Below are 19,971 nucleotides of genomic sequence, written 5' to 3' on the forward strand. Positions count from 1 at the left end.
AAACATTTAAAAATATTGATAGTATCAGTCAGAAGAGAATTATTAAAAGGACAAAATGAGCAAATATGAGTCTTGTTTTGATCCAACTCGGGTTGGAACCACCACCGAGCTTCCTTTTATCAATCGAAACAGAGAAGTGTGATAATTAAAAGAGGGACGAAAGATACCAAAGGGACAGTCAAACTCATAAATCTAAAACAAACTGACAACGCCATGGCTAAAAATGAAAAAAAGATAAACAAACAGTAGTACACATGACACAACATAGAAACAGAATAATAAACAACACGAACCCCACAAAAAACTAGGGGTGATCTCAGGTGCTCCGGAAGAATAAGCAGATCCTGCTCCACATGTGGCACCCAAACGTTAAAAAAATTATCCCGCCATTTTGTGTTTTTAACAATGCATTAACTTATTAACTGGTCAGTTTTTCCCAAATCGTGTTAACAGTTGATGAAGTTGAACCTCTGATTGTGTCATGTCAGGATTATGGATTTCAAGTTTTGAGGTGGTTTTTTTTCGTTAAAACATTTTTTTGTTATATTTTGGAATATTTTGTCAGATTTTTGGAAACCTCTGATTTTATCAATTTGTCTGGATTTTTTTTGCCAATTACTGACATCATTTTTCTTTTAATAATCTTGTACATGTATTATCAAAAGCCATCTATAAAAGAGATAACATTGAGAATGGAAATGGGGAATGTGTCAAAGAGACAACAAACCGACCATAGAACAGACATCAGCAGAAGGTCACCAATAGGTCTTCATTGCAGCGATAAATTCCCGCACCCGGTGGCGTCCTTCAGCTGGCCCCTAAATAAATATATATATACTAGTTCAGTAATGAGGAACGTCATACTCAACTCCAGATTTAACACAAGAAACTAAAATTAAAAAAAATACAAGACTAGTGAGAACTTAAACTTGTCAATGATTAAGAAAAATCAAGAGAGAACATGGTCCCGCCAAAATATCAAATGCATATATCTCTAAAAGAAGCACATTGACCGATATTTCATTTTTGCTCTTTTTGGATCCATTATTAATCCCCTATCAATATATACTAGTTTTATGAAAAGCTTATTATTGTTATTCTAAAACGGAGTAGCCAACTTCCCTAAGACCATTTGGGAGCTAAATATACAAAAATAATCTTATTTGGATTGCTACATTTATCATTGACCAACCTTGGTTGAATGAACTGCAGAGCATAGGTTACCTTATATATAATTGGCGATTCCAACGACAATATGCCTACGCGTCTTCGGCGTAACAAATTATTAGCATGGTATCACCAATCAAATCTTCAGCAATATATCATGTATATGTTAACATGCTAAATCGGCGATTTAGTCATTGAATTTATACATTTCATGTAAACTTATAGGATTTTGGAATACTTGAGTGTAAATATTTATTATTTTACATTATGATAGCAGAATCTTTATGAGTATTTAAAAATGGCGTAAAGCCTTTATAGACTACGAATTTTTAAACAGAAATGCCCGAAGACAGATAATTAACAATACAATATCAAAGTGCCATAAAACTAGTGAAGAGCTGTTGTCTCTCATTCATGACCGACCGTGCAAGGGCTGTATAGCCAGTCAAGGTCGTTAAAAACTTCCATTTGTTGTTGTCTGTCATTCACTATTTAAGAAACAAAAGAATTGTTGCACGTTAATAGGAATGCAAATTTAAAAGCGTTACGTTTAATGTCTAAATAACGAATATGTGGAATGATTGCCAATGAGACAACTATCAAAGAGAGACCAAAATGACACAGACATTAACAACTATAGGTAACCGTACGGCCTTCAACAATGAACAAAGCCCATACCGCATAGTCGGATATTAAAGGCCCTAAAAGACAATGTAAAACAATCCAACGAGAAAACTAACGGCCTTATTTATATATAAAAAAAATGAACGAAAAGCAAATATGTAACACATAAACAAACGACAACCACTGAGTTATGAGCTACTGACTTGGGACAGGCACATACTTACATAATGTGGCGTGGTGTAACATGTTAGCGGGATATCTGCCTTTTAGTCTGATTAACACAAATATTGACACATATATAGTGACTGATTCCTAAGTATGAAATTCGAAAGAAATCGTAATTTTAGATTTAAGTGTTGTTAGTCTAGGGGCCTTTCAATTTTTCCTATATATCTTTGTTTATTGTCTTTTTATCATCCCAAACGAGTAGGAAATAGCCTTTTTTGTATTAAATATTTTAGGTTTCTGTAAAAATCAGATGAATGTTAAAGACGGCAAACGTTGCAGTACATCGACCTGTTACCTTAAGCCAGCCTTAGAAAGACGCAACTTACAAGTCAGTTTGCGGTCTGTTGTAACAAAGGTAATGAGTTTCTGTTTCTTATATGTTCCTTCAAAAACATCCATTCTTAGTATTTTACTATGATAATTGGAACAAATAAGAATCTGTAAAAGTAAAACATAGAAAAGAGTAAAATTACAAAAATACTGAACTCCGAAGAAAATTCAAAACAGAAAGTCCCTAATCAAATGGCAAAATCAAATGATAAAACACATCAAACTAATTGACAACTATCATATTACTGACATGGTATTAGAAATTTCAAATGAAAATTGATGGTTGAACCTGGTTTTATTACGCTAAACCTCTAAATTGTATGACAGGCGCATCTAATTCCATTATATTTACAACGAGGCGTGAACAAAACAGACATATAAGGTAACATTGTCATGATATGGGAACAGCAGAGAGACAACTCATATTGTCCTTAATAAATATTTGTAATATAATTAAAGTACAAACTAGAGTTATATCTTGCTACCTTTTCATTGGAAAACAAAAGGTTTTAAATAAAACACACACAAGCCGCATTGAAACAATCTAAGATAGATGGCAAGCAAATATAATTTTTTTTATAACTTTTTCAGACCATTTGAGATAGTATGTTTAAACATGTTACTTGTTCCAACAAAATGTGGTGTGTTAAATGTTTTTGATAAATAGAAGGAGATTATAACCTTTTAACGTCAACGACAGAGAATAACCCGGTGACACATGTGTATACTTTATAATTTGACTTGGAATATTACATTGTATTATATAATTGAAAAGTAATTCATAGCACATGAATATGACGCCAAGAGAAATGACATAGTTCCCGTCGACGGCGTCAACACATTTTTAAATTTTAAGTAGTACCAGAACCATTGACTTAAATTATTTTGGTTCGTTTATTTTTCATAACATTTTGACAAAATATTTTCTTTGAACCTTTGACAAAAATTTGAAAAATTCAAAAACTTGAACCACACATTTTTTGGGGAATAATTTCGTTATACATATACATGCAGCAGTTTGAAAAACACTTATTTTGATCATTAAAAGGCTTTATATTATTTTAACAATAGTACGTGATTTAAACGTTTAGCTGATTTACAGAGTTAACTGAAGTAATAGGTACTAAACTAAGGCAAAATGTGTCTAATGTTAACAGTACTACATTACAATAAAAATGACTATGGTTCTAATATTAATTGCGAAGATGAAATCACATCCTTAAACTTCAGTTTGAATTCATATTCAAATGCATTTTTTCATTACCAATGAATTCTAAAGTAGTTTTACATCCCATTGTGTAACTTTTCTGCTTATAAATAAAATCTCAACATATATCTAATATCTATGACATACAGGTTTTGATCAGGAATAACAAAGCTGTGGGTGTTGAATTTGCAATAGATGGAAAGAGACGACGGATATTCGCCAAACATGAAGTTATTCTTTCAGCTGGATTTATAGGCTCTGCTCAGATTTTAATGCTCTCGGGAGTTGGCCCTCGCAAACATCTGCAACAAATGAAGGTAACATACAAAAAGTATTTTTACGTTTTTCGCAAAAAAAAAATCTATTTTTCAAGATGATTTCCCTCATTTACCATTTTTTTGAAGCTTTCACATATATTGTAAGTTGATAACGATTCCCTATGTTAACTTTATGGTTTTCAATATCGTCGGTCAAACGAAGAAATTGACATAATTAAACAGCTTACTTATGAGCCAATGAGCCAAGGCTCCATGTTGAAGGCCATACATTGACCTATAATGGTTTACCTTTTTTTAATTGTTATTTGGATGGAGAGTTGTCTCATTGGCACTCACACCGAATCTTCCTATATCTACTTATGTCCAGATGACATGAACTCATCAGAAGGAGAGAGCCAAAAATGTAGATAGAGAAGCGTTATCTGCTTATCTTCAGGTTATGTCAAAATATTATAATATGTGATATAGATATAGGAAGATGTGGTGTGAGTGCCAGTGAGATAACTCTCCATCCAAATAACAATTTATAAAAGTAAACCATTATAGGATATGTCGTCTTTTACAGATACCATTAGAAGCTGATCTGCCTGTTGGACAAAATTTGTATGATCACTTGCTGTTTGCTGTTCAATATAATATCACTGCACCGTTAAATATTAACAATAAAAAGGCATCAGAACCAGAACGAATTCTCGATTATATTTTCAACAGAGAAGGCAAGTAAAGCAACTCAACTTATAATGAATTTTCGGATCTATTTTTTATGATAATTTATGATAAGATGATAAGATTCATATATGGAGAAAAGCATTAATTAAAATGACATCATGCATTTGTTATATTCAATGTTAACAAGATGAAATTGAGAATGGAAATGGGGAAGGTGTCAAAGAGACAACAATCCGACCATATATCTATAGAAGTTCTCGCTCGGACACACACTCCATATTCTAGTATATTATAAGAGCATAAACCTGAAGCACGGGGAGGCACTCTACTGTCTCCACACGGCACTAAAAACAAACTCTGTAAAAAATAAAATTGAGAATGGAAATGGGGAATGTGTCAAAGAGACAAAGATGGTATACAAATTTTGGTAAAAAGACTACAGTTGGTACATACTATTTTGATTTACATAAGACCAATTGGCAATGCTCCAGTAAGACACTTCTTAGACCGATTTTAGGATGGACTTACGATCAACTTAGGACACTCTTAAGTTGTGTCTCGAAGCTATCTCAGACGAATCTTATGTTAGGACGTCCCAAACATATCCTAAGTCGAAATTTTAAATCGTTAAAGATATTTTTTGATAAAACATTTATTAATGACGAAATTATTTAATAAAATTGATTACGAATTTTATAATAACATGTACAGAATTAAATGCATAATTACCAATGTAATTATATAAAAAATAACATTGTTATTTAAACTGAAAAACAATTTGTTTTAAAATGAGAATTAAATTTGTAGTGTAATCGTATCGTGAAAACACGAAGTTCAAAGTTTAAAATCATGCACAATTTCTTTATTAACGAGTTAATAACCGATGGTGCGTTTCATTTCATATCATTTTCACGAAAAATAATGAGCAAAAAGCGAAATCAAAACTTTGTTATGCTAGGATGAAGATAGGATGCTCTTAAGACACCTTAGTTGGTGTCCTAAAGTTAGGACGAAAAATGAGATATATCATAAGTTAAGAGAGCTTCGAGAACACCACTTACGACAAAGACTTGTCATAAGATAGACTTAGGATACGTCCTAATCCTAAGATAGCTTCGAGAACACCACCCCAGGATTATAATTTAATACGCCAGACGCACGTTTCGCCTGCATTAGAGACTCATCAGTGACAATCCAGTCGAAATAGTTATAAAACCTTGTTATATATAACAAGTACAAAGTTGAATATCATCGAGGACCCAAAAATCCAAAAAGTTGTACTAAATAGGGCAAAGGTAATCTTTCCAAGGGATAAGAAAATCCTTAGTTTTCGAACAATTTATAGTTTGTCATCAGTAAATTTATTAAAATTACCATATAATTGATATTCATGTCTTTAACGTCTATCAATTTCTTGATTTGTATTTGTAGGAATTTTTTCAAGAAACGAAGTTGAAGGATTAATTCTTCAAAATGTCAACCCACTTTATACAAGAGGTCCACAAATTGAACTCCAGATTACTAACAAGGCATATAAAGAGGGTTTAGTTCTTGATCCATACCTTGCATTTAAAAAAGAAGTAATATATAAAATAAGTTTTAATTAATATTATGTATCTTTGTAAACATTTTCTTCTTAATCATTATATTTGTACAAATAGATAACGTTTTACTTTTTCTTGTCTGTATACTATAAGAATAATGAAAGCAGCATGGTTCATCCGTTAATATAGTGACATTTTAAGAATCTTATTTCATAAGATTTGTCATAAAAAAAAATGCAATGGCGTTCTCGGTAGTTTACTTGATTGAAAATTGATATTGTACTAGGTATTTAAATAGTTCGATAATAATTTACTTAGTTATACTGCTATCAAATTTCACTTAGTTTAATACTAAATCAAAATCACATCTGGAATAGCAGTTCCGGTTAGCTTGAATACAAGCCACATGTTTAAGTACTAGAATACTGTACTTCTGAACGATTCTACTTAAAGCTTGTTCTTCTAATTTAAAGTGTGTATAGTATGTGCTATATATATCATTGGGTTAGTCTCAATGTTAACAAAAGCTATCTTTTAACTCTAGACAAAGTGTTGCTTATTACAATTTTTGTATCTAATTTATTGTGAAAAGACATTTATTTGTTCTCTAATTTGTTATTTGATTAGTGATTGAATTGATGAAATAAAATTCGTCTAAATGTCATTTCATCAAAAATATTTTTTGCGTCTTAGGTATTTGAAGCAAGAACTTTCCAATAACACATTACAGTATATTTTTCTTTGGCATACCGTAATAATTTCACACCCATATTGCATTTCAGATTGTAAAAGAACATTTAAAACGTGTTGATCAAAACAGTTTCATAGTGAAAATGTTTTTATTACAACCAAGAAGTAAAGGTTATTTGCGGCTATCGACTAAATCACCTTTTAGTTCTCCTTTTATAGATCCGCGATATCTTTCTCATCCAGAGGACGTTGAGGACTTTGTTAGAGGTATAAATGATAAAATAACACCTATACTGTAACAACTTGAAAAAAAAATGATAAATTAACAATACGGAGCTCTGAGGAAAAATCAAAACGGAAACTCCCTCATCAAATGGCAAATCGAACACATCAAACGAATGAACAACAACTTCCATATTCCTGACTTTGTACAGGTATCTTCTTATGTAGAAAATAGTGGATTAATTCTGCTTTATAGCCAACTCAACCTCTCACTTGTATGAAAGTCTCATGAAAAGGTAAAGATGTCAAAAAAAGGCGTACAACAGTTAAAATTGGGTTACAATCTTAATAACTATAAAACAAACAGTTATAACAGAAAAACAAACAGGCTTACAGACATAGCACACCAGCGAAAAAAAAGTTAGGAATACAAAAGCTCATCATAGCACAACAACACAATGTCGAGATGTACAAGTTCCGAGCTACTGTTAGTAGACATTACCACAAATAGACTAAACAGTGGAACGAATAGTATTTTTCGAAATGTACTTGTCGAAAGAGACGAATATATTTTTAATTGTGTTATCCCTTTTAAATTGTTTTCCCAATTAAGTTGCTGATTAATTAATCATTTCTATTTTGAAAGCAGTACAGATTCCTTTTTAGTTTTTTACTTGTCAAAAATGTGTAAGCTAATAACTTATTACATTTTCACAAAACTCTGTAATCACGATTAAATTATCACAAATACTGTTTTATTTAAGAATATATTTTGTTTCATTATACTTCGTTTATGTGTGTGTCCATTTCGGTGTTGTCTCTTAGTTCTCTGATATTTGATACGTTTCCCTCAGTTTTAGTTTGTAACCTGGATTTGTTTTTTGTCTATCGATATATGAATTTTGAACAACGGTATACTACTGTTGCCTTTATTTAACAAAAATAAAAAAATAACTTACTATCAATGGAAAATTTATATAAAGTATATACCATGTATACCTCGTTACGGTATTAAAATACGTTTAAAATAAATTTCAGGCATTCGGTTTATGCGTTCGTTAGAACAAACTCAAGCATGGAAATCTATTGGGGCTACTTTGGTTAGACAAGATGTACCTGGACATTGTAGTGAACAAGTCTTTGATTCGGATAATTACTGGAGGTGTATTGGACGTCATTTCCTAACGACGGCATCTCATTGTATAGGCACATGTAGAATGGGGTCAGTTAATGATCCTTCGGTTGTAGTAGATTCAAGATTAAGGTAAAGTGATACTTAATGAGAGATTTATTTTCACAACATATTTTGCTCCCATATCAATGACTGTCTTTTTAATATTACTATTTATTACACATTCCCATTGTTTGCAACGTATTAAGATAACCGTGATGTCAACGCCACTGTTTAGACTTTTAAACCTTAAGATTTTAAATTATATAGAGATATTCCGAAGGTTTCGTCTTTCAGATGTGTGTACATTGGTGCTTTGTACTGTTCTCTAGATTGCTTGAGCTTAAAGCAAACTTTCAAACATTGGATGAAAGTAACCTCATGTTAACCTAGTGTTATGCGTATGAATTATGCACATATATTAAATGTTATGACATTTTTTTGTGTAAAATGGTCCTTTTCCGTCAAATATGCCAATCTAATAAATTGATCACACTCTACATCATACAAAACATGTATGTCCCTTTATGGTTAGATAATATTTACCACAGTTTTGGTGGGGTTCGTGTTGCTTAGTCTTTAGTTTTCTTTGTTGTGTCTTGTGTACTATTATCTATCTTTTTAATTTGTCTTTAAATTTTTAAAGCCAAGGCGTTGTCAGTTGATTTTCGATCTATGAGTTTGACTGTCACTCACCCCTCTTTTATATCAGCCCATATTTATATCGGTATAGATAACATTGTTTTAAACGGATTGGATATTTGATTCTTTTGGAATTCCAAGAGCATAACAACTGTTGATATATTACTTTATGTTTCATTTTCTTCATTCATTTGGAATTCAGTTATGCACATTGCGTTGATTTAACGAATACGAAACATACATATTTGTTTATTTTACTGCTGTATTTATGTTATACAGGCATTGGTGAATGATTGAATTTTGATATAACATGTTTTTTGGTTGGCTGAATTTTTTTTACTAGCAATTCACAGTCAAAACGTGTGATCGGTACGTCATAAACGTTTTTTTTTCATTAATCATTCCTCAAAAATGGAGTATCGGATAACAATATCAGGACTGACTGTAATATATTTTTGTTTGTCTATTCGAAATCACCTTTAAACAAATGTACACACTTTTAATGCACCACAGATTCTATTTTATTTTTTTATAGACATAACTTTATTTTACAAATTAACATACTTTTGTCTAACAGGGTAATTGGTATCAAGAACCTGAGAGTGGCAGATGCCTCTGTTATGAGATATATTCCTTCATGTCATACAAACGCACCAGCCATGATGATTGGGGAGAAAGCTGCACATATGATCAGACTTGACAGAACTCACAGATATAACATCTAAACATGTATTGACTCAATAAACAATTTAATGGATTGAGTTGTTTAACTAATGTAATGTCTTGGTAAAATATGTTGTACGGAAAAAAAGAATAAAGCAATTTGAATTGAAGGTGTTATTTCTGAACTTCAAATCTGTCAAGGTGGTCTTCACTTGGTGAAATAATAGGCTGTATTTGTTATATCCCATATATAAGGTGCCCATGTAATGTAGATTTATATTTTGTAAGATTTTGACTTTGTCATTTAAAAGCAAGGGAATCACCAACGAACCATTTTATGTTCTGCTGTTCATGATTACTGTTAACTAGTATTTTTATAACTTAAACATGGTATGGTGTTACAGAGTTTAAAACACCAGATGTACATTTCGATCATTTAATAGCATCACATTATCCACCAGACCGAAAAAAGGGAAATCGCAAATCAATATTTTAGCCAAAAAGCGCCTAAATCCTTAAGCATTCTGAACCATGCACGATGGAAATATATCCATTAATATCAATGATTTCTCAAATATTTTCAAATTGCAAATTCATTAGAAATAACAAATGTATTTGAAATTCTATTACCGACGTACTTTAATGTCAAATTGTGCGTCATCGTATGCAGAAGTTTGAACATATTCGAAATTTTAACATCAACGGTACCAATTATATTCCAAAAAAGTGTTCAATCATTTTAAATTTTTTAACGACTTTGTTCTTGAAATAACATACCTGTACAAAAGTATATGATGACTATATTGCCAACAATAAACTACTTTTCATTGTTTGATATCTATTTTCGTCCTGCCTCCTTCTAATACTATGTTTTACTGTAAGTTGACAATTTCAAGACTTTGTATAATAGTTTACTTTTGTTTTGTAAGAAGTGCACTGATTACCATTTTATACAATTAACCAAGCAAATAATTTATGTGATGTAATTGCAAACGGGATACCAGACTCGAGTTAAGTAAACAATCAAGGGGCAATAACCCTAGTAAAAGCCCTAAAACTGTTTGGACCAAATAAATCATGGCCTTATTTCACTTTTAAAAAGCCATTTTTCACAGCTCTAATATATATTCTTATAAGAGATGCGCTCACAAGATAAGTCAACATTTCGATCATTTTCTTGAATACATAGATTTTGTCACCGAATTAATCCAAATCAAAATGATCTAGTAATGACATCTCAACTGCTAGCATGGTAAATGATTTTCGCGCCATCGATTAAATTTTCTTACAATAAAGAAAAAGTGAAAATCCATAGCGTCAAAATTGCCTTGGCCACTATTTCTTAGTCAAATGACATGGATTCTAGTGTAACTAAATTTCATTAGGTGTAGGTAAATTTCTTCAATTTCTTCCAGTGTAGGCACCGTTCGTCTAGTGTAGATTAATATCTTCTAGTGAAGGTAAATTTCTTATAATATGGGTAAATTTCGTCTAATGTAGGTAAAAATCTTTACGTGAAGGTAAATATCTTCCAGTGTAGGTAAATGTCAGTACCACAATATCTACTCTACACGTAGTAATTGATATACTGTCTTGAATTTAAAAAAGTGTTTGTACAATATTTAAAACACATCAAGCACTAAATTCTTACTGTATGTATAAAAACAAAATAATACTGAACTGCAAATAATCCCAGAGGCAATGCATAACATACAATGTACTATGTATCGAGCAACACTAACCTTAAAATTTAGGTGAACTGAAACACAGACAAATCCTTCTCCGCTAGTTTACCATAATGCTCATGATGAGAAGTAATTTAGCAATCTGATTTTAAGGATTTTTTTATAATAACCTTAGTTGTGATGTAAAAATTTCAGGAGAGGGACGAAAGAACTAGAGGGACAGTCAAACTCATATATCGAAAATAAACTGACAACGCCACGTCTAGAAATGAAAAGGAAAAATAGACAAACAATAGTACACATGACACAAAATAGAAAACTAAAGAATAAAGAATACAAACCCCACCAAAAACCAGGGGTGATCTCATGTGCTGCGGAAGTGTAAGCAAATCCTGCTCCACATGTGGCATCCGTCGTGTTGTTTATGAGATAACAAATCTGGTAAATAGTCTAATTCGGTAGGTCACATTCACAAAAGGGAAGGGGATTGTAGTTACGACGTAACAGAAAAAAGTCATAATTGTCAAAATTGACTGCTACAATGTTTGACGAGTTCGAAGATTGTTGTGATTAATAAAGATATATGTAGACAAAACGCGGGTCTGGCGTACTAAATTAGAATCCTGTTACCTTTGATAACTATTTACACCACTGGGTCGATGTCACTGCTGATGGATGTTTCGTTTCGTCCACGAGGGTTTCACCAGCCCAGTAGTCAACACTTTAGTGTTGACATGAGTATCAATAATGTGGTCATTTTAAAAAAAAAACTGTTTGTAAAAGTTTGAATTTTTCGAAAAACTAAGGCTTTTCTTATAACAGGCAAAGATTACCTAAGCCGTATTTGGCAAAACTTTTTGGAATTTTGGATCCTAAATTCTCTTCAATTTTGGACTTGTTTGGCTTTATAAATATTTTGATGGATTCAATCAATGATTATGCCAGACAATGGCCTAAGCGCGAGAAGGAAGACGTAGACACTCTTTTCGAATGGGTTAAGGCAGTGAGGTCGTTGATACAAATCAGAGTTAATCGTCAATCTTTAAAGACTCAAATGTTGCAAAACACCTATTCTACCTCCATGACAAATATGTTGTTGTTTCCCCGCAGATAAAGCCCCAAACAACATCGTGTTTGTGTGTAAAACTCATTACATTTACTGCTTGATAAACGAATTAGATATTGACAATTCACTTGAAAACTCAATATATACCCTTATGACACTTACCAAAGTGGAAATCCTGGATACTCATAGGTCTGTTCTATGTTCCTTTGGAATTGCCACCCAAAGATGAAGAACTGGATCTTCCATCACTGTATTGGATACCTAAACTACATAAGTGTCCTTACAAACAACGGTATATTGCTTGGTCTTCCAAGTGCTCCACGAACCTCTTTCCAAATTATTAACATCCGTTTTATCAGCAATCAAAGACGGGCTTCAAAGTTATTGTGAAACTGCCTATTCTAGAGGTGGCGTGAATCAGATGTGGATACTCAAAAAATCCAAAGATCTTTTAGAGTACATACAATCTTACTCTCTTTCATCTTGTAACAGTATTAAAACATTTGACTTTTCTATTCTTTACACAAGTATTCCACATTCCAAACAAGACAAATTGAAAGAGTTGGTATTGCTTTGCTTCATAAAAACGAATGGACAACGTAGATCCAAGTATCTTGTCTTAGGGAGGGATAAATCCTACTTTGTAAAGGTTCACTCTGATTCAAACAAAAAATTCTCTGAAACTGATTTTATCAAGATGCTTGATTTCTTGATTGACAACATATTTGTAACGTTCGGAGGACGTGTTTTCAATGGACTGTCTACAGTGAGTGTCGGTTGAAAAGAAAACTTTATGACAAAAGAGATGATTTCAGCTTTCCAATTGTGAACTGTCCATTTCTAAGTAGCAACATTCCAGCAACACCTGCATACGGGGAATATATCTCCCAATTGATACGATATTCCCGTGCATGCATTTCCTATCATAATTTTCTTGATAGAGGGTTGCTGCTCACTAGGAAGCTATTAAACCAAGAGTTCCAAATGATGAAGTTGAAATCATCCCTTCGTGAATTGTACGGACGTCATCACGAGTTGCTTGACCGGTATGGATTTACCGTTTCACAAAATGATATCGGATATGTTTCTTACGTCGTAACTACAATCCCCTACTCTTACATGAATGTGACCTACCGAATTAGATTTTTTACCGGATTTGTTATCACATAAGCAACACGACGGGTTCCACATGTGGAGCAGGATCTGCTTATCCTCCCTGAGCACATGAGATCACCCCTAGCTTTTGGTGGGGTTCGTGTTGTTTATTCTTTAGTTTTCTATGTTTTGTCATGTGTACTATTGTTTGTCTGTTTGTCGTTTTCATTTTTAGCCATGGCGTTGTCAGTTTATTTTAGATTTATGAGTTTGACTGTCCATTTGGTATCTTTCGACCCTCTTTTATACGCTGACAAGAACTTACACGTTTTAATCCAAAACCCAAGACTTGCGATTTAATGATTTTGAGCTTAATTTAGACAGATCAATTGCTCTTAATCTACAAGCTGAAAAACGCCAGGCAAATATTTTATATAAATTCATTGCCAGTAGTATCACTTGCGAAGCAGACGCAGTTTCCTTTGAGCTATTTAAAAATGCCATGAAACATATTTGTTTTTCGTTCATTTCCGTTATAAATGAGGCTGTTAGTTTTCTCGTTTTAATTTGTTTTACATTGTCATTTCGTTGCTTTTTTAATAATTTATAGCTGACTATGCGGTATAGACTTTGCTCATTTCTGAAGGCCGCACGGTTACTTAACGATGTTAATTTCTGTGTTATTTTGGTCTCTTATGGACAGTTGTCTTATTGGCATACCACATCTTCTTTTTTATATCGAATATATAAAAAATACTTAATCGATTAATCAAACAGAAATTCATCTAACAAAAACACAGAGTGGACATGGCAGGGTAATTGCACAATATCAAATTCTGTTAGTATCAATCTGATGAGTCGAAGCTTTTTCAATTGATAATTATTACGTAACTTGTACATAGCATAGGCCGCCGGGACCTGTTATACATATAGTTGGCCGTGTGGTATGGGTTTTGCTCATTGTTAATGGCCACACGGTGATCTAAAGCTGTTAAGTTCATTTCATTTGGTCATTTCTGAAAAGTTGGCTCATTAGCAAACATACGATATCTCACAGCTAGTTCAAAGCCAATAACAGCTCATAAAAAAATCATGCATCGTATTCATATTCTTATAACGACCATTTTGACTAACAAATAAAACTTTATGTTTGTATTTTATTCTGTAGCTTGAAACAAATATAGTTCTATCTAAGATTTGAAAGCACATTATTTATTCTGTCAGTCTTCTCATATGCATTTTTGTTCAAATTAAATTCTTTTATTTTCAAACACACGTGCTGTATGTCATGCAAAATATATACAATGGGTGTCAAATTAGTACAAATTCTAGAATCACGACAAGCTCGGTGGCGTAATATATTTGAAAATAGCCCGATAAAAAAATCCATTTAGCACAGTATCTTTATATCGATTATAATTTAAAAACTCTTCTACCTTAAAAACAATTCCATTCTAAATTATTCACAAAAGTAATGTAGAATGGCAGTTGGTTTTTTTAGTGAAAAGCAAAATCACAAAACTACGGAAATCCTAGGATTATTCAAATCAGAAATGAGTAGTGAAATGATTATCTATAAACCGTGTTATAAGTACGCTACTAAAACTTTCCCAAAATGTTGTACCTCCGGGGCAAAAGTCGTAATTGTTCATATCTTAAATACCATATAAAACAACAACAAATACAACACACCTAAGATGCCGATTATGCATATCATAGCTAGCTGAATGTGCAAAGTATCCATTTGATGACTTTTGTAGTCCACTGCTGAAGAGATACTTCCAAGGCATTCGCAAGTATTCTTTATTAAGTTGAAAGATTTAATTAGTAATCCTATCCAATTTGTTGATTGCCTTCCATCTCTGTCTATACTTTGTTGTGGGTTAACTTCACCGACTTGAGTCTGCTGATTATATCTATTTGTATTTCCACTCCCTCTTTCATTGACGACATGATCTTCAGATTCTGATTGCGATTCGTTTTCAACTGATATTTGACTTCGTTCTGTACATTTATTAAAATAGAAAAGATAAATAAGTTTTTCTTATCTTTAACAATTTCTACTACTAATAATATTGATAGTACTTGTTACTTTTACTACTACTAAAACTGATATAATTACAACTACTACTTTGATGGTTTCTTATTCTTTTATTTTCGCTATACTTTTACTAGTAATATAACTTTTTCTTAATTTGTACCTTAACCGGTACTACTACAATTATAAGTACCACTTCTACTGCTACTTCTTCTCCAACAGTTTCTTCTAGACCTTTTCAACATATATCGACACCTACAGTTGAGAACGACTACGACAGGTAAAATATGAAGGGTCGTCTCAAAAATAAAAATAAAAATGAAATCATTATTGATTTTAATACTTTCATTGACAATGATACAATTTTCCTACAGAGTCCAAATAACATGGATTTTTTTAATAGTTTATCTTTTGAGAAGTTGAGCTTCTAGCTGTCCTGGTGGAATTTGGAAAATTAAAGAAAAAAGCATGCCTAATTGTGCTTAAAATTCAATTAAAAAATGTATTATGTCTGTTGACAAAGGCGGCACATGTTTCCAAAGTGTTTGAAAAAGGTACAAACTTTGTTCCGCAAATTGGATATAGAGAAACACATTCTGACCCGGTGAAAACAAAAGAAAATAGAGCAATGACAGTGTATCATCTTTTTGTAAGAAACCCAAAGGTCACTTTCAGGAAAAAGGGGAAGAACAATATGAGGAAGGGACAAGGTTTGTTGTTTTGGGGACATCAGCCATTGGTCTCCAAGCCCCTGTTTAGCACTATCCATTATGATTGTGCAATGTCAACGAGCTCTATAGTATTAACTAACAACTTAAAATATAAATTCCATACGCATGTATGCAAAAAAAAATATATACTGCTTAGATGTTGTAACATTAAAACGAGAAGTCAATTACATTTTTTTTCTTCAAAATTCATTGTGAAACATCAACTCTAATAAAATATCTTGAAGCGGAGAAGTCCGTCGTTGATAAAAAAAATTAAAAAAACAGATGTGATGTTTTCCTTAAACCTCCAAAATATATATGTGATTATCCATCCAGACATTGAATATGTACATCAACTAAGGTGAAGACAGGTTGAAAAATACCAAAAAGTGTGATACGGACATACGGACAGTCCAGTATTTACTCTTTTTTTTTAATTTTGGAAAATTTTATCAAAGCGTTTACACCAACAAATTTGAATTAAAATCGTTATTTTCTTGCGGCAAATATTTGGTAAAGGACTCACATAATCATAAAATTGAAGAGAAGCGGATCAAGATGTAGAATGGTTGCTGTATTTGTTTAAATCAGTTCAACATGAAATTTCGTGTAAATACATACAAAATAAGAAAACTATATGAGAGATACATAAATTCATTTATCTATTTGGTTGATATATATTCTGAAGCTATATAGTCAAGACAGTAAATAACATCGGCGCACGCCAATCCAATATGTAACGTATTGATAATCATGAAGGTTTTTGTCTTTGAGACGACCCATCCATTTTACCTGTAAACTGTACGTGTCATTAGTAGGTGTCGAGAGATGTTCAAAAGGTCTACTACCTATTTGTATAGTTATTTCCACTCTCTTTACAGCTTCTTCTATTACAGTTCTTTGTTCTGTTCTTGACAACACATAATTATAGACATATTTAGAAATCTTTGAATATGGATAATGTTTTTAACAATGCCAATGAATCTCACACTTTTTTCGTCGGTTATAACCGGTTGTAGATACTACAGTGTAATCATCTAAAAGAGGCATAACATAAATATTTTCAAAAGCTCAGCACTGCGACTGGTCCAATAATTATATTGTATAATGTTGTGTTATTATCAAATTTTCATTTGACATTCAAGCTCTTTATTAAATTTGCTCTTGAAAATGGGTTTCAACTTAATTTGCTTCACAACCGTACCATAAAAATAAATATTTTATTCCTGATGAAAGCGTATGGATATCTGCTGATTTTGTGGTAGGGAAATTATTTATCAGAACAGACATCCAGTATTGACATTATTTATTTAAACAACAGATTGTTTAAAACCCCGAAATAAGTAGAAGAAGTGTAGAAATTCAAATAAACTTATTACACACATTAAAGTGGAGGTTGAACACGCCATCTGACATTAAAAAATGCAATGTTATGGCGGCTTTATTACAAGTCAAAGCATAGGTTCATTGGTGTCTCATCGGAAAAGATTTATGTTGATAATATAAATACAATAATTTGGTTGTGTAACACAATTACTTTTTATATCTTAAAATGACCGCCAGTGTATCGTCAACTACAAACGTAAGTATAATAGTGCAGTTCTAGAAACATGTATAAATTTAGTTTCCGCTAATGTCTACTATTCTACTTAATTCAATGTTTTGATTATAACTATAAAAGAGGGACGAAAGATACAGGAGGGACAGTCAACAACTCGATATATTAATTATTTCAGATATTATAATTTCTTTCATTCCAATATTATTCAAGTTTTAGGTGCACATTGTTAACAAAAGTACGAGGATTTTAATTTGATACGCCAGTCGCGCGTTTCGTCTACATAAGACTCATCAGTGACGCACAGATCAAAATAGTTATAAAGCCAAACAAGTACAAAGTTGAAGTGCATTGAAGACACAAAATTCTAAATAAGTTGTGCCAAATACGGCTAAGGTAATCTATTTCTGGGATAATAAAATCCTTTGTTTTTGAAAATTCAAAGTTTTGTACAAGGAAATTGTAAAAACTACCATATAATTGAGATTATAAAAATTTTATAATCTCAATAATCTGGTTTAATTCAATCAAATATTTGTGTGGGTGCGTTTGTGTTGCAGCCTGTAGCTCAATGCCATATTTGGCCAAAACGAAGATGCCTAGCAAGAGAAATGCCATAGGATCGCCATCAAGGGCCTTGGGGAAGAAAAAAAGAACGACCCGTGGGACAGGAGGAAAGAGAGTGCAGCCCGAAGAAATCGTCCAAAAGAAAGTCGGAGCTGACCGGAGAAGAACTTCCAAGGAAACAAAAGAGGTCGGACACATGGTGGCAGAAGTACCTAAGGAAACTGCTGATATCTCATCAGGTTTAAACACATATGTGAAATATGCAGTGGCAAACACAATGTAATAACCGGGCCCAAGGAAGAAGTAACAAAGAGTATTAATTTTTATTCATTAGGAAATACTCCTATAAAAGTATCAGTCGTGGAAAATTATTTAAAATTATACCAACCTATCAATTTAGCACTTGAAATTATATCTGGTTTCAAATACGGTTTTTCATTAAAATACTTTGGCTCTAGGGAACCAAGGGAGAGTTTCAATTTAAAAAAAAGTGCATTACAGCTACCCAACTTTTTTAAAGAAAAATTGATGAAGAAGTTTAACTTGGTCGCATTTCTGTTCCTTTCAGATACTCACCTTTTCCCACACTTTAGGTATCACCAATGGGGCTAGTGCCAAAAAAGGATGGGGATTTCAGCATGTTCAGACTTATTCAACATTTATCCTATCCTGAGAATAATTCAATACACGATTTTATTGATAAAGATCATTGTTCAGTGCAGTACAGTTCAGTGGACGAAGCAGCATGTTTGATCTATAGACACAAAACATTCGCACGATTAAGTGAGTGTGACGTAAAAGCGTTTTTTCGTTTGTTGCCGATTGCCCCGCACGATTTTGACTTGTTAGGAATATAATTTCAGGGTGAATATTATCTTAATAAAATGCTGCCTTTGAGGGCCTCAATTAGTTAAGCCCTGTTGGAGAAATTTGCAAAAGCTTTGCATTGGATAATACAGCTAAAAAGCGGAAATGATGATTTTCCATTTTCTAGATGATTTTCTCTTTGTCGAGTAAAGTCATACTTCAAAAGTTGGCCATACTTTGAAGTTATTCCAAGAGGTATGCAACAAAATAGGTATTCTTCTTGCTAGTGACAAGACAACTTTGCCGACTACATTAATTATGTTTTTGGGTATAGAATTTGATACACAGAATTTAATCATGCGACTTGCAAAGGAAAAACTTGTCAAACTCTCACAAAAAAAAAGATACATTGAACAGTTCTAAAATAACTCTTAAAGATATGCAATCCCTTCTTGGGCTCCTGAATTTTTCTTGTAAGGTAGTTTCTCCAGACCGCACCTCCTGTCGCAGACTCATAAATTCAACAATCGGGGGGAGAAAATCGTATTACAAAATTCGAGTAAAAAAGCAGATGAAAACAGATTTAGAAATTTGGTTAGACTTTTTAAAACAATACAATGGTGTCACTGTAATAACAGACAATGTATGGGTTTCAAATGAAAAATAAGAGTTGTTCACGGATAGTGCAGGGGGTCCAAAGGCGGGTATGGGATCTATTTTGCAGGTCAGTGGGCATATGGCCAAACCATTGGGTTGAGACTGGAATCACCAGATATATGATATTGTTAGAGTTGTTTTTAGTTGTAGCAGCCCTTATGTCCTTGGAATCCTAATTTATTAACAAAAAGTTATTTTTCATGTTGATAATCAGGCGGTTGTTCAAATCATTAATATGAAAACTAGCAAATCAAGTAGAGTTATGACTTTAGTAAGACGGATGGTTTTAATGAACTTTCTCGTTCTCAGTGGGGGAGGTCCATAAGCTTAGCTCCAGAAGCAAACCAGTGGCC

The 19,971-nt window shown here is 32.6% G+C and overlaps 1 protein-coding gene across 1 annotated transcript; it reads left to right on the forward strand.

Annotated features, from left to right (window-relative positions):
- The first annotated feature begins 3,867 nt into the window (after positions 1-3,867).
- LOC134698002 (glucose dehydrogenase [FAD, quinone]-like) lies at positions 3,868-9,497 on the forward strand. The gene is made up of 6 exons (XM_063560291.1): positions 3,868-3,873; positions 4,400-4,550; positions 5,935-6,083; positions 6,830-7,004; positions 7,998-8,223; positions 9,350-9,497. The coding sequence occupies exons 1-6, from the start codon at positions 3,868-3,870 to the stop codon at positions 9,495-9,497; spliced, it is 855 nt and encodes a 284-aa protein (XP_063416361.1).
- Positions 9,498-19,971: the final 10,474 nt, after the last annotated feature.

Source organism: Mytilus trossulus, chromosome 14, assembly GCF_036588685.1.
Source record: "Mytilus trossulus isolate FHL-02 chromosome 14, PNRI_Mtr1.1.1.hap1, whole genome shotgun sequence".
NCBI classification, from domain to species: domain Eukaryota; kingdom Metazoa; phylum Mollusca; class Bivalvia; order Mytilida; family Mytilidae; genus Mytilus; species Mytilus trossulus.

Bases quoted from the DNA above. Each gene is read 5' to 3' on its own strand.
- LOC134698002 (XM_063560291.1), top strand. The intron at 4,551-5,934 runs GCAAGTAAAGCA...TTGTATTTGTAG, and splicing joins TTATATTTTCAACAGAGAAG to GAATTTTTTCAAGAAACGAA. The intron at 8,224-9,349 runs GTAAAGTGATAC...TTTGTCTAACAG, and splicing joins GTAGTAGATTCAAGATTAAG to GGTAATTGGTATCAAGAACC.